The following is a 13,498-nucleotide window of genomic DNA, read 5'->3' as shown; positions in this document are numbered from 1 at the left end:
TGTAATGGTGTTAATACTGAACCACAATTGAAACTGAAAATCAATATCAGACCAAATCGTAACTAATTGACTCGGTTTCAATTTGGCCTAGTGTATGATTTTTTTTAATAGATTTGGTTCTATTTTAAATCAATATCGTCGGTATCTTTTTTCTCTGAATCTTTTGTCAGCAATCAGGGCCCAATAGCAAAACTGGCATAGAGTCTTCATTCAGACATGTCTGAGGTATGTAGGGGTGGAGCTTCAATCCATTCGTCCTTTGGCAAGCGACGGTAATTTGTAGCGATGGGAAGGAGTATCCCATTACCTTTTTTCGGTTTTCATTCATTTCTACTCTCTTCAGTTTCACCACTTCCTACTTAGAGCCCCTTATATCATAATGGAGCATTCCAGGTTTGAGATTGATACGTTTCGATACAACCAAAATCGATAAAATCCCATGATTGAGTGATGTCAATCGAAAGCTTCAAAAGGCTTGGTATATATTTAACATGGACCAAAAAAAGTGGGTTTAAACTGGTTTGGTATGTGGTCGGTTCAATCAGGTGATCAATTTCATTCTCAGGATGGGTTCAATTAGGTATATCGGTCCAGATTGAGCCTATTGCAAACCATTGTTTTAAAGTCAAAACCGAAATCGGACCATTGGCTGTAATAGCCTGTCCGGTTCAACTTTTCCAATTTATATCGATCGGTTGTAACAGTTCGGTTGAAATTTGACCAACGGTTCCAATTGGATTTAATTGATGATCTTTGAACGGTCAGGATCATTTGACGACGCTGTTATCTCCGTAGTCCTTTCTTACATAACCTCCACCCACCTCCTAAGATCCCGCTTTCTGTAATCTTATCATGTATGTTATTATAGTAAATGCCAAGTCCGCGTTAGTTCCAAGCGATGGCTTTTTTAAGGAAAATAGAAAGTTCAAGGGCAAATCCGTCAATTCGAAGATAAAATATTGTCATCTTTGAGATGGAATATAGACTATGACTAGTCAATCTCAAACCGTCGAATACTGGGCCCCACGTCAAATGAATATCCCCATATTTCCTTCCGTTACAAAATTAAATTGGTGGGACCCCACGTTCTCACCATATTGTCCAACTTCAATGATTCCACCACCGTTGGATTACGGATTTTGATTCGCCGAGTTGCCGACGTGTTTCTGTAGAGGAGTATAAAAAGTGAGCCAGGGAGGGGTTGGCTAACATTTGGAGGGAGTTACAGAGTTATTACGAAACAAAATACCGAGCAGAGACCTTGCACTTTGTCTTGGTTTTCTCGGTTCTTGTTGTTTGAGAGAATAAAACAAGAAGCGTTAATGGCAGAGCAACTCACAGAAGAGCAGATCTCGGAGTTCAAGGAAGCTTTTAGCCTCTTCGATAAGGATGGAGATGGTATATTTCTTTCCATACTTTGTTCCTTTTTCGTCTTTATTGTTTCCTCACCTCATTTGATCTCTGATTCTTGTTTTTGTGCTTATTGAAACCCTAGAATGTCAATTTCATTTGGTTACTGTATTGCTTTGTTAATTAGACTGGAAAACTGAGTTCATGAAGAGATCTTTTGTTTTGAACGGAAATGCTGGTGATTTGTTTGTTTTAGTTGCTGTTTTCCTTAATTATTGTTTCCGAGCTTTTTTTTTTGCTTATCTGCGGTGCGCAATTGTATCTAGATCGGTGCATCTGGCGTTTTACCGTACTACTTTTGCTTCGATTGACCGTTCTTTCTGTGGAACATATGCTTTATTGTCTCTCAAAAGTGTATTGTGGATGATTCTGGATCTGAAGTTAAACGCGTGTCAGATCAAGATCTTATCCCATTTTCCAAAATTTCTGTATTTATTTGCTGTTATTTGTGAGGTCTGGCACTGCGATGCGTACATGTCTGCCATTCTCATTTCATTTTATGAAAATTTGGAAGGAGAATTTTTTTCCTTTGTTGTTTAAGGTTTTTGCTTGTAGTTCTTTCTTTCCATGATGGAAAAATATTATTGAGGGTTAAAAAACATCCCCTATCTGTCTACGAGGATGTTTTGGTTCTTGTGTAAATTGAGAACTGTCTTTTGATTATGTTATTCCTCGAACATTTCAATTCCTCGTTTACATCTTTTATTTTAATGTCTACAGGAGCTCCTTTTTAAAGGTTCTTAAAGATAATCCTAAATAATTAGAGCTGAGTTATAGTTTGTTCTTTAAGTTTTTGAAATTTCAGCATCTCTTGGCATAGCATACTGTAGTATAAAGGTGAATCTATCTTGAAAACTCTGTATGCTGTTCCCTAAAGAAAATTTTGAATCTGTCATTGTTGCTGAAGCTATTTCTTGGTATGACATACGGAATGTCTGGCTCACACAGATTGGGAAAAGACAAATTGATTTGTGATTTAGTCACTTTCTTTCCTTTCCTTTTTTATGCTTCTTTGTGTTGGCGAAACACATGGAGTTATTGTATCCTTTCCCTTGATTTATGGTTCTGTGGTCTCTTATCTACCTAATTATGTGAAGTATCTCAATGCGGCTAGATGGATTATATATTTCTAATAATCTATCAAAGTGCTTACCCTTGAGCTACCAATGCAAATTTGGCTCCTTTTTTCCCTCTTACTGGATCTCATCATAGGATACAACCTTCCTATGGTGGCCTATGTTCTGTAGAAGTTATTTTTTACCAGCTTTATGTGCTTTAACAATATGGCATTCTTTGTGTTGTTATACATCCCATATTCACAATAATGAAACTCAGGCCTATGATGCTGCCACCTACGATTACACTGGGTTCTAGAAAATGGAAATCAGAGGCATTTGTTTGAATACTCAGTTTTTGTGCAGGCATGCACCAGGGTGTAGATCTTTCATTCTATCTCCCACAAGATTAATCAATTATATACATAAATTTATTAAGAAAATATTTTTTTTGGGAAACAGAGAACCTTCCATGATTCTTTGTTTTATATTTTGATTTGTGCCAGATTTTCCCATGTGTTTATTAGACCCTTACTTCTTAAGGAAGGCAGTTTGCTGGTGTCTGAGTTTCTGCATTGTCTCTTGATGTTTTTGTTATTGTTCTGTAAGTTAGTTTCCAATGTCAAAGTATAACAAGAAGAAATGATATTGTACCCTAATTATTTTCCCAACTACATGTGACTATTTAGTGCATTCATGCCCTCTGCGTGCATTTTTTTAACTGGAAATACCTTATCCTCTGTATACCTGTTGAGAATTGCTGTCACTGCTAACTAGACTGGATTTTCTATTCTTGCAAGTAGCATGTGAGATGGCTTTAGTACTTACGTAATATTGGGGGTAATGTTCACTTGGTGTAAAATGTATGATCTGTTGTATCAATGTTCTCATGCTAAAATACAAATCCATTTTATAGGTTGCATCACCACCAAAGAGTTGGGTACTGTGATGAGATCATTGGGGCAAAATCCAACTGAGGCTGAACTCCAGGATATGATCAATGAGGTTGATGCTGATCAAAACGGAACAATTGATTTCCCTGAGTTCTTGAATTTGATGGCACGGAAAATGAAGGTGATTTTAATTACCAGTGCATTTCGCCCAGCATATCTAGATTCAATTTATTGTTTTCTATATGGATTTTGTGCTTTTTGGACATGTTACTTCCGGTTAATGTTTTGCCTGGTTCAAGTTTATAAGTGCTTGCCAGTCTTGGAATGGAATTCAGTAATGACATAATGTTTGTAACTTGCTAGCTGAACTGCATTTGGCATCTTGTTCTGAGCACATTTTTGTGTGTGCGTGTGTGTGTTGTGGGGGGTGGGGGGTGAGGGGGGCAGGGGAACTCACATTTGCTTAGCATCTAATTTTAGTATGGTGGGAAATCCCCAAAGCTGCAGACTAGTATGTTGGTTTACAGCATGTGCGAACTAAATCCACTGTAAAGTATCCAGTTGGGAATAACATTTTGCATCGTAGCATGCAGAATAATTTGTTTGTGCTAACGTGAACAATTTAACTTCATATTTCCATGCAATGCTTCTTTCCATTTGGATGCTTTCTCAGCTTATACTTGTAGTTATATTTATTCTCTACTTAATTGTTGACCCAATACTTCATTTACCTAGTGTCTATACCACATTCCAACTGAAGTTGAAATTTATCAGCTTAATTGAAATGTGTGGCTTAGCTTATGTTCTCACTCTTTGTGCAAACTTGTTATTGCCTTGAATAACTGGGAAATTCATCTTCAAGTTCTAATAATATGTTGGGGTTTAGTATTGGTAATATATCCCGTGTATTTATCTTAGCTGCTTTTTTTCCTTGCCTTTTGTGGGAGCTTTAACAAGTCTGTACAGGGAGAAAAAGGCATAGGGGAAGTTGCTCAGTCTCTTGTGCAGTTCATGAGCTGCAAAACAGAGATCAGGCTTTGTTACGATAACCTATGTTCATGTTATTGTCTCAGCTTATTGACAATCCTACATAATAATATCAGCTTAGAACTTTTTGCCTGTTATATCATTAGTGTGTCTATGAATATTCTTTTCTTACTAATATTCTTTTGTACTCTTCAAGGACACTGATTCTGAGGAAGAATTGAAGGAAGCCTTCAAGGTGTTTGACAAAGACCAAAATGGTTACATTTCAGCTGCAGAGGTAAGCCTTCAAGATTATGTTTCTTACTCAATCTGTACGCTAGGGAAATGTATTCTTGTGCGTTGGAACCTGGGTGTTAAAATTTCAACATTTGTGGGGTTACAAGACAAATATAGGCCTTCTTTCGTGAAAAGAGAATTCTCCGTCCATGTTTATGGTGCCCTTGCCTTATGCCTATTCCTTATTATCTTGTATTCCACTTCTGGTTTCTATGTGAAACTCTTAAATTGTTGTCTTTGCTACATGGCATAGGATTTGAAATCTGAACTGACCATTTCGAAGAAAAGGACAAGGAAGAAAATTTTGTTTTGGGTGGGGGTTGGGGGTGGAAGAAGTGGCAAAGCCTTTTGCTAATGAGTATGTTATCGTTTTTGTGGTTTCCTATTTGAACAGCTGCGGCATGTAATGACAAATCTGGGAGAGAAATTGACAGATGAGGAAGTGGATGAGATGATCCGAGAGGCAGATGTGGACGGTGATGGCCAGGTCGATTACCAGGAGTTTGTGAGGATGATGCTAGCCAAGTGAAGGCAGTTGGTGTTGATGATTTGAGTACGGGAAACAAACTGAACCTATAATGTAGATGCCAGCAGTAGCAAAACAAACCATTTACTTTTAGCTCGCGCTTTGTGTGGACCTGTTCTCTGTAGACCTAATTTGATCATTTGTTTCTGTTTCTTTTAAATAGTGATGACTGTGTTACATGCTCATATAGAGCTTTGAATTTTTCCTTTCTGTGATGGCAATAGATGGGTTTGGTAAGGCCTGATCAGTTTTAGGTTAATTTTCCCTTTAATTGGGGGTTGTCTTCTGTGCCGGCATTGCTCGTGTCATTTTTTTAATCACTTGCCGTGTGGAAGATATGGTAGTTGGTCAATGTTATGGTGGACTCCACTACCCACTGCAGTGGTCAAGGGTCAACCCCACCCAATCATTTAAGGGAGTGCTTCAGAAGTAAGTTAGGTGGGAGAACTTTATAGTAAGTTTGTTGAAAAATGGATTTAATTTTGTGAGGGGATGAAATAAATCTTAAATAAATTCCCTTTTGACCACTTCAGCTATGTTTGGTTGCAAGGGAAATTAAAAAGGAAGGGAATGGAAAATTTTCAAACCTAAAATGCTAAATTTTTATAGGGAAAAAGATCTCTACTTGGTGGTGTTTTCTATGCCCTCTCATAGGGCATCGTGAGATGGTGCCTCTGCCCCCTGGATAGATACCTAGGCGTGCTCACCTATTGCCCCAGAAGTTTGTATAGAGACCATGTGACTAAGTGGAGATTTCATGCCTATTTTTATATTTTATATTTTATTATTTAACATGGTTGTATAAAATTATAAATTAGTTAAATTTCTTAGCATATTGCCATTTTTAGTAATGATGCTCTAGATGTTAATTTTATTTAGGGGCGATGTTCTTTGTGTCGCAGCCCAGCCTAGGCACATGGGGGTGGGCGCAATGACCACCCTGCCCCCCTGCACAGGCTGCCCATGTGCCTTGGCGCAGCCTACGGCACAAAGAATATTCTTCATTTTAATTTACTTTAAAAACCCAAGTGATTAGAAGTTTTGAACACAAAGTAAAGTGAGATTTAAATATTTAATAGCTAAATATAGAATGATTTGAAGTTGGTGATACAACTATGTGGGGTAATATTTATAAAAAGGGCTCATGTTCTTTGTGCTGGGGCGTAGGGTGCCCCTAGATACATGGGGGTGGACACAATGATCACCCTGCCCCTTGAGTGGTAGGCTCATGTCTGGGCGCAGCGTGCTGCGGCACAGAGAACATTCTCCCTTATAAAAATAACTTTCTTAGTTTAAAAGTTTTACTTCCCTTCTCTTTCCTATAATTTTCCTTGTGAGGTATGTATGTCACTTCCTTTCTCCACTTCTCTTCTCCAGCACCCAGTTTTCCTTGTGAGGTGTGTATGTCACTTCCTTTCTCCGCTTCTCCTCTCCAGCACCCAGTTACTCCCTCAACTGCCACTGCCGCCCATGGTCTTTTTGTTCTTTGTCTTTCCTCCCCACATATCTACATTTCCTCTCTCTCTCTCTCTCATATTTTCGCTGCATCTCCTCCGTCCCTCGAAATGTGAAATTTTCAACCACAGACATACCTTCCGGTGTCCACCTCTCTGTCGATTCCCTGACCAAGTGCCCAGTCTCCTACAGACACCCATGACTTTCATTGCTCATGACATAAACCAATCAATAGGGGAGGCGCTTCACTAAGGAAAATGTCAGCTAAAATCCCTACTCCTAGGTAGATTGTGGCCAAAACAGGGAAGGTAAAAACCAAGGGCCAGTGGGGATTCAAACTACAATAGTCTCAAGTAGCAGAACATGTGGAAAACCCCTTGTTGCATTTATCACCGAGAAGCTTCTCCTTGGCTTGATCACCGAACTCACATTCTTCGCACCCCATATTACTATAATCACGACCAGTCATTGTGTATGGTGCCATCTCCATTGAAGAGGAAGATCTTATGCGATAGGGCCATAGTTTGGCTGTTGAAAATAATGTTAGGGTTTAGGGTTTAAGCACAAGGTTGCTTAAAGCATTACACCTTGAGTATCTAGTTTGGAATACCCAGACTGCTGCCTCCAGTTAGTATTTATAGAAAAACTAGGGTTGAGGTCAGATGAGCTAATTATTAGATTGTCCCTCACAGTCTGAGTATTAATACAAGTAAGATTATATTAGAACATATGAAGGGATATTATATAAATACCCTTACAAATAATATAATAATGGCATGAAAGAGAACCAAAATTTATCTGTATTGCTGTTCAAAATAGGCCTTGGTAGGAGTCTTGTAAGTTGTAACTATGAACATGATGGTGCTACAATTGTTCTTTTGTCAATGGTGGATGCATAATAGACGCTCCCAACACTGCAATCCGGGCAAATGCAAATTGAATTCCAAGATAAAACACCTACCGACTTCCATGAGTAGTAGTGCACTGTCCTAGTGTGTTCCCTTTCGAATTATATAAAATTTTGCTTAGACTCGTAGAAGATTCTCGAGAGACAATCACACTTAGAATGATACTCTAAAGTGTCGGGAATTTCCTTTATTTATGGGGGAGAGATGCATCTTAGAAATACCTTCCCAAAAGGACCCAAAAGATGTCTCTCTCTAGAGAGAGGACTATGAATGCGAGCCTGTTGCGGAAGTTCAATGAATTCTAATGACAAGCAACACAATATCAGCAACGCTAGTGACACTCATCCGACCAATAAAACCATGTTCAACGTCGGATAGAGCATTACATGTCGGTAAAATTCTTGACAAACCCTAATTTAGAATCCACTATTCAACACTCAATAACTAATATTGGGAAATAGACAACTAGCATTGTAAAAATCTTTTATCTGTATTAGGGTTGCAACCAGGCCAGGCTAGGCTTGGCTTTTAATAACCTAGGCCCAGCCTAGATCAGGCCCAACCCGAGGTAAGGTTAGGATACATAACCTAGTCCTTGCCATAATAGGCTCAGGGCAGATCAAGCTTGGCTGTTTTGGTCATGTCCTTATTATTATTTGGGAGAGGGTTCTCTGAGCAACCAAGGTATTCTTCACCCTGTCATAGTGAATTTTTAATCACTATTTCTCTCTTTCTATAAAATTAATATTTATAACTCATGTGAGGAGGTGTAATATACGTCTTAGGCTCAGAGAGTCTTTTCCATTTGTTTAAACACGTTTTTTTATTTAAATTAATACGTATATGTTTAATATTTTAAAATGATGACATATATTATATTTAAATTTAATTATAATACTTAATATATGCCTTATTTCACATACATCTACATTTATACATATATGGAGAAATGTTTCCCGTGGAAGAGTGTACCGTCCATGCCCAAACACAAAGGATGGCGAATGACCACCCCACCCTCATAAAAAGAGGGAAATGACCGCCTTGCATTCCCATTGGTTTCTTGCGTGCAGAGGCCACGCTTCCCACAGGAAACACTTCCCCTATATATTGGGGAGAGGTTCTATGTATGGTTGTACATCGTGCATGACCATGCACATAGGGTGTAGGATGGGGTTATGGTGGTGCACTGCAGACTCTATCATCCCCCAGCCACATGCATCAGTCATGCATAAAACCTTTTGCCATATATATGCGCCAAAGGGTGAAGGATTTTTTTTGTGTTTTTTTTTGGGGTAAACAAGGAATTTTTTTTTCTTTTCACAAATCCCATCTAAACATTAGAGAGGCAACTGTGAGAGCAATAATACTTGTGTCGCATGTCCGTGAATCATCTTGTTCCAAAGATGTCAAATAAAATAACAGGTAATAATAAGCACGGAGAAGAACCAAACACTTCTCGAGATGGTTGAATGACATGAATATTTATCCCCCTTGATGTTCCTAAACACTCTATTATCAAATCTATACTTATATTATGATATCCTATTTTGATCTACGCATGGTCTTCTAACTCACTTTTAAACAGATATGGTTGGACATATAGCACTTTGTTTGAATGACACTTTATTTTGATAGCGTCAATGTTTTTGGACATAGTTCATCTTTTCGCATCAGAGATCCAAAGCATCACCAAAGATCTTGAGCATGTTACCAGTTTGAATCACAAGATTAAAGAAATTTGGTGTTACAACAAGGAGCTCGTCAACCTTCTTCCATTTTAGCTTTTATTAAGAAACTAACCTAAATGCATTATACTTTTTTTTTGATAAAGACCTAAAATGCATTATACAAAAGGCCGAATTTGTACTTCGGGGAAACATTGTGGACATATTTTAGCCCCTAATTAATCTATTTTCTTTTTGTTATAAAAAACAAAAAAACTCGTGTGGTCTGGTCACTAGCCAAATGGTAATAAGAGAAGCGTTCACGTACGTGGAGTTGATTCCAACTCGTTTCCTTCACCATGGCGGAGGAAACCTCTCTTTTTCTTCGGAAACCACCAAACAGAAGATCGATCGATAGAAGAGGTGTAGTCAGCGCTCTCTCTCTCCGTCTCTCTCTTCGGGTTCCAAATGCCACTGGGCCTCAGAAGGTTCAATCTTTATAGGCGACATGTTCTGGTCTAGGCTTTCCAGGAAGATCAATCTCTTGCCTTCTTTTAAGAATTTACGAGCTGCTCCCTTCGAGTCCAGGTAACTCGCTAATTATGATTACACTGAAGAAAAGAAAAACTGAGAATCTAACAATTCAATGCTTAAATTTGTTTTAATTCTCGTCCAGTGAAGCAAGAGGAATTCTCCAATGGGCCGCTTTCAATAACAGAAGAACTGTTCATGGGTATCATCGTTTTGCCGACTTCAATGACAGAAGAACTTCTCATGGGTATCGTCGTGCTTTGGATTCTCAGTTCAATCTCACTTCCATCTCTGGTAGTTTCGGCGCTTCCTCTGGATTAATTGGTTTTCGGCGGCTCTATCTCACTCAGGCCGCCACAGAACGGAAATCAAATAAGATTCTAATTTATCTGACGGCATTGGTTTTTGCCATGGTGGGCGCTACTTATGCCTCTGTCCCTCTCTATAGGAGGTTCTGCCAAGCTACTGGGTATGGGGGTACTGTTCAAAGACGCGAGGTGTGATTGGATTTCTTGGGTTTTGTCTTTAATTGGTCCTTTTGTTTATCGGTCTAAAATCACCCTTCATCACTTATGACGAGGCCTGAGTCTTTGCAGAGTGTTGAGGAAAAGATTGCTCGACATGCTAAAGATGGAACAACTCCTAAGAGGTGTGTTTTTGGTAATCCCAAATGATTGTGCGTTTTCTACTATTCTCTGTATTTAGGAGCAAATGATGGAACTAGGATTTTTCTATAATTTTTTCCTTGGGCTAGTTTGCATTTATTTTCTGGGTTAGAAAACTTGCTTCTTCTTGTTGTAATTATGGATGATGGGTTTCAGGGAAGTAATTAACTGAAATGAGATTTGTAAGAATAAAATAGCATGGGCTGCAGGTATAAGACTAGAAATACAATAAACAAATAGTCAATACAAGATTTATCTGATTGGTATGACAGATAGTATCGCACCGCATCAACAATACACGTCCTCTTGTGTAACCCGAACAGTAAATGGAAGAGTTGAGTTGCATCAAGCAATGCTTTCCTTAAGGTTTTTAGATGCCCCAATTCTACAATCCGGGTGACATGCACCTATACCTCCAAGATAAAACAACTCTCTAATCACATAGGTTGCAGTTCCAAATGTGATTACGAAGGTGTCCAAAGGCTATGTTCACTGACTCATCAACACTGACCGATTACGGTGGGAAAGAAAACATGAACTAGAAATGCTTCTAAAGACCTCCTCTCTTTATATAGGAGAGGAGGATACACCACTAAGGGATGTCTCCAAGAGATATGCCCCAAAACATGTGTCTTTTCCCATAAGGCTTGTTTATTAGCCATTCAACCAAGTCTTCCAATAGGCACCCATTGGCTATTTAGGTGTCTATTAGGAAAGGACATAACCCTCTAACACATCTAACAAAAACGTTTTTTGAATCTTTAATTTTAAATACAATTAAAAATCCAATAAGATTCCCTTGTGTTCCTGTGGTTTTCAATCACATTTGATGTGTACTTTTGGATATCTTGATTTTCTGTTACTAGGCCACTTCTCAAAGTGGGAGGTATTTTCCCGAATATTTTTATGAACACAATATTTCGATGAAAACAATGATAGTATCTCAGGAAATGATTGAAATTATAGACATGTAGATCAGCAACTCACATGCCCAACCTTGAAAAAGTAAACCAAAGATAGAATTTCAAAGTAGCACCGAGTAGGGGATAGCCATGGAATAACAACAACAATATGGGATGAAAGAGATGGATCTTGATGCAATCTTAAATAATTCAATAATCATAGACACTCAACTTCTCTTTTGGGTGTCCCAACCCCTCTATGTAGATTTAATTTTGAATTCCAACTTGAACAGTAAATAATTTTTGACTCCTACTTACTGCTAAATTTAATAAAAAAGAAAATGACTAGTTAACAATTTAAACAAACAGGAAAAGGAAAGTGAAGGGAAATGGATAACCAAAGATCGCCTGTTTGAGCCACTTTTGCAATTTCCTCCTCAGAAAGGACTCCTATGGATCCGTGGAGTAACTAATAATGTGCACAATCTTAATGAGTATTGAGGTGCTAATATGTCATAAATTACTGCGCATTCCTAATGAGTATTGAATTGCTAATATGTCATCAGTAGACCTCCTTATGCTAGAGATTTTGCTTATGACCTACCCAGATGCTGTTCAAATGCTTGGAGTCTCCAAGTGACTTCTCATGTGCACCATATGCTGCTTTCTGTTGACGTCTTATGTTTCATTGAGCATCTAAAATGGATTCTATACTGTTCATTTATGGGCACTTTGGAGCAGTCTGCAGACTTTGTATCATAGTTGTCATGGTTCGAAGGCGAGCCACTGCAGTGACCAGCCACCATGTGGCCTAGGTGAAGCCTTGGCAAGGCAAACGCCATGTGTTATATTTCAGGCCATATTTTTTAGTATACATCAGCATATATATAAAATTTAGAGTTATACACGTCATATTATAGAAACATATAAGAATTGAAATGAGAAATGGATGAAATTTATAACAACAGTTTTTGGGTCTGTGCACTATGGCACATAGGGCGAATGGTCACCTTGGACCTCACGGGCCTTGCTGCCTAGGCTTTGGTGATGCCTTGACAGCTCTGGTCTGCGCTGCATTTTTGTTGACTACTCATTGATTGGAACTAGACAAGCTAGTGAACAGGACAAGAGAAGAACCAGGCAAGCGAGATCACAACCACTGGGCAAGCAAGGGTGTTCTACTATCAGCAAGATCCGAACCAGGCAAGAAAGGCGCTTTCTTGGTGCAAAGCAATCAGGCTTTCCTTCATCTTTAATGTTGACCTTTGGTTGAATCCTGGGATGTTGTCTGTGCCAGCTTTAAGGTCATTAGAGAATTACTTTTGCTTGGCCTTGGAAACAAAAGAGTCGAACTAAACTTGTGCTTGGTCATGCACCAAGTACTCTATAGCTTAGATTGAATTTGTCGATGGAATAAGTACTTGTCTTGGATTGGCAGAAAACGACTAAAAGATATCGAGAGATCTAACAGTATATAAAGCTCGGAATGATTATGTTAGATCAAAGTTTACAAAAATAAGTCATTGATTATGTTGGATCAAAATTTACAAAAATCAGTCTTTCTTCTCTGTGGTTCTTCTTTTGATGCTTTCAGCAATTTTGAAACTCAATTCTCTTTGCTTCTCAGAGTCTAGATTGTTAATTGTGGCTTTAAATTAGGTGTGTCAGTCTCAAGACCATTCCTCGCGAGGGATATCTTTGTTTGTTCTTAGTAGAAGTTAATTCTATCTAGAGGGCGGCCCTCGGTGCAACGGTAAGGTTGCCCTATTGCAATTTACTGGTCGCGGGTTCGAACAAGGAAACAGCCTCTCCACAAAAAGTGGGGGGGGGGGGAAGGCTGCATACATACACCCCTCGGCAGGTCCAATGGCGGGAGCCTCATGCATTGGGTACGCCTTTTTTAAAAAAAAAAGAAAAAGAAGTTAGTTCTCTGAAGTTGATTTCAAGATTTGTCTGGACGAATTTAAGTATGACTTACTTTTGAGTTAAATCAGGTGAAAAGAGAATAGCTGGATGATGTAGGTCGATGGAGGAAGTACCAGCAACAACAGCCAGTCTTGAACCTCATAGAGCCAACCCATCATTGGACCCCATATGGGCTTGCAATAGACTATCGTGGCCAGCGTAAAAATCCCATGTGGTTTGAGTCTTAGGCCCAAATAATGGGCCAGTTTTGGGCCCATTTAGTGACTTGCGTGTGTGTCTTTCAATCAGTTTCTATTTTCC

General features: G+C 38.8%; 2 protein-coding genes across 3 annotated transcripts in view; both read left to right on the top strand.

Annotated features, from left to right (window-relative positions):
- LOC122645781 (cytochrome c oxidase assembly protein COX11, mitochondrial) overlaps positions 1-13,498 on the top strand; it is a 38,200-nt gene that overhangs the window by 2,205 nt on the left and 22,497 nt on the right. Inside the window, exons 2-4 of one of the 2 annotated variants that reach the window (XM_043839145.1) lie at positions 9,635-9,762; positions 9,851-10,202; positions 10,302-10,354. In XM_043839145.1, the coding sequence (XP_043695080.1) occupies positions 9,683-9,762; positions 9,851-10,202; positions 10,302-10,354 (485 nt within the window). In that variant the 5' untranslated portion in view covers positions 9,635-9,682. Of the gene's footprint in view, positions 1-9,610; positions 9,763-9,850; positions 10,203-10,301; positions 10,355-13,498 lie in introns of those variants that run through there. The other variant, XM_043839144.1, reaches the window with a different exon arrangement.
- On the top strand, positions 1,218-5,403 carry LOC122645784 (calmodulin-like). Its single transcript, XM_043839149.1, has 4 exons — positions 1,218-1,398; positions 3,382-3,539; positions 4,542-4,622; positions 5,016-5,403. Exons 1-4 carry the CDS (start codon positions 1,323-1,325, stop codon positions 5,148-5,150), a joined length of 450 nt encoding a protein of 149 aa, XP_043695084.1. The 5' UTR covers positions 1,218-1,322; the 3' UTR covers positions 5,151-5,403.

The sequence above is a fragment of the Telopea speciosissima genome, chromosome 11 (genome assembly GCF_018873765.1).
Source record: "Telopea speciosissima isolate NSW1024214 ecotype Mountain lineage chromosome 11, Tspe_v1, whole genome shotgun sequence".
NCBI classification, from domain to species: domain Eukaryota; kingdom Viridiplantae; phylum Streptophyta; class Magnoliopsida; order Proteales; family Proteaceae; genus Telopea; species Telopea speciosissima.
The sequence above is the reverse complement of the archived record's forward strand: the minus strand, read 5'-3'. Positions and strand labels throughout refer to the sequence as shown.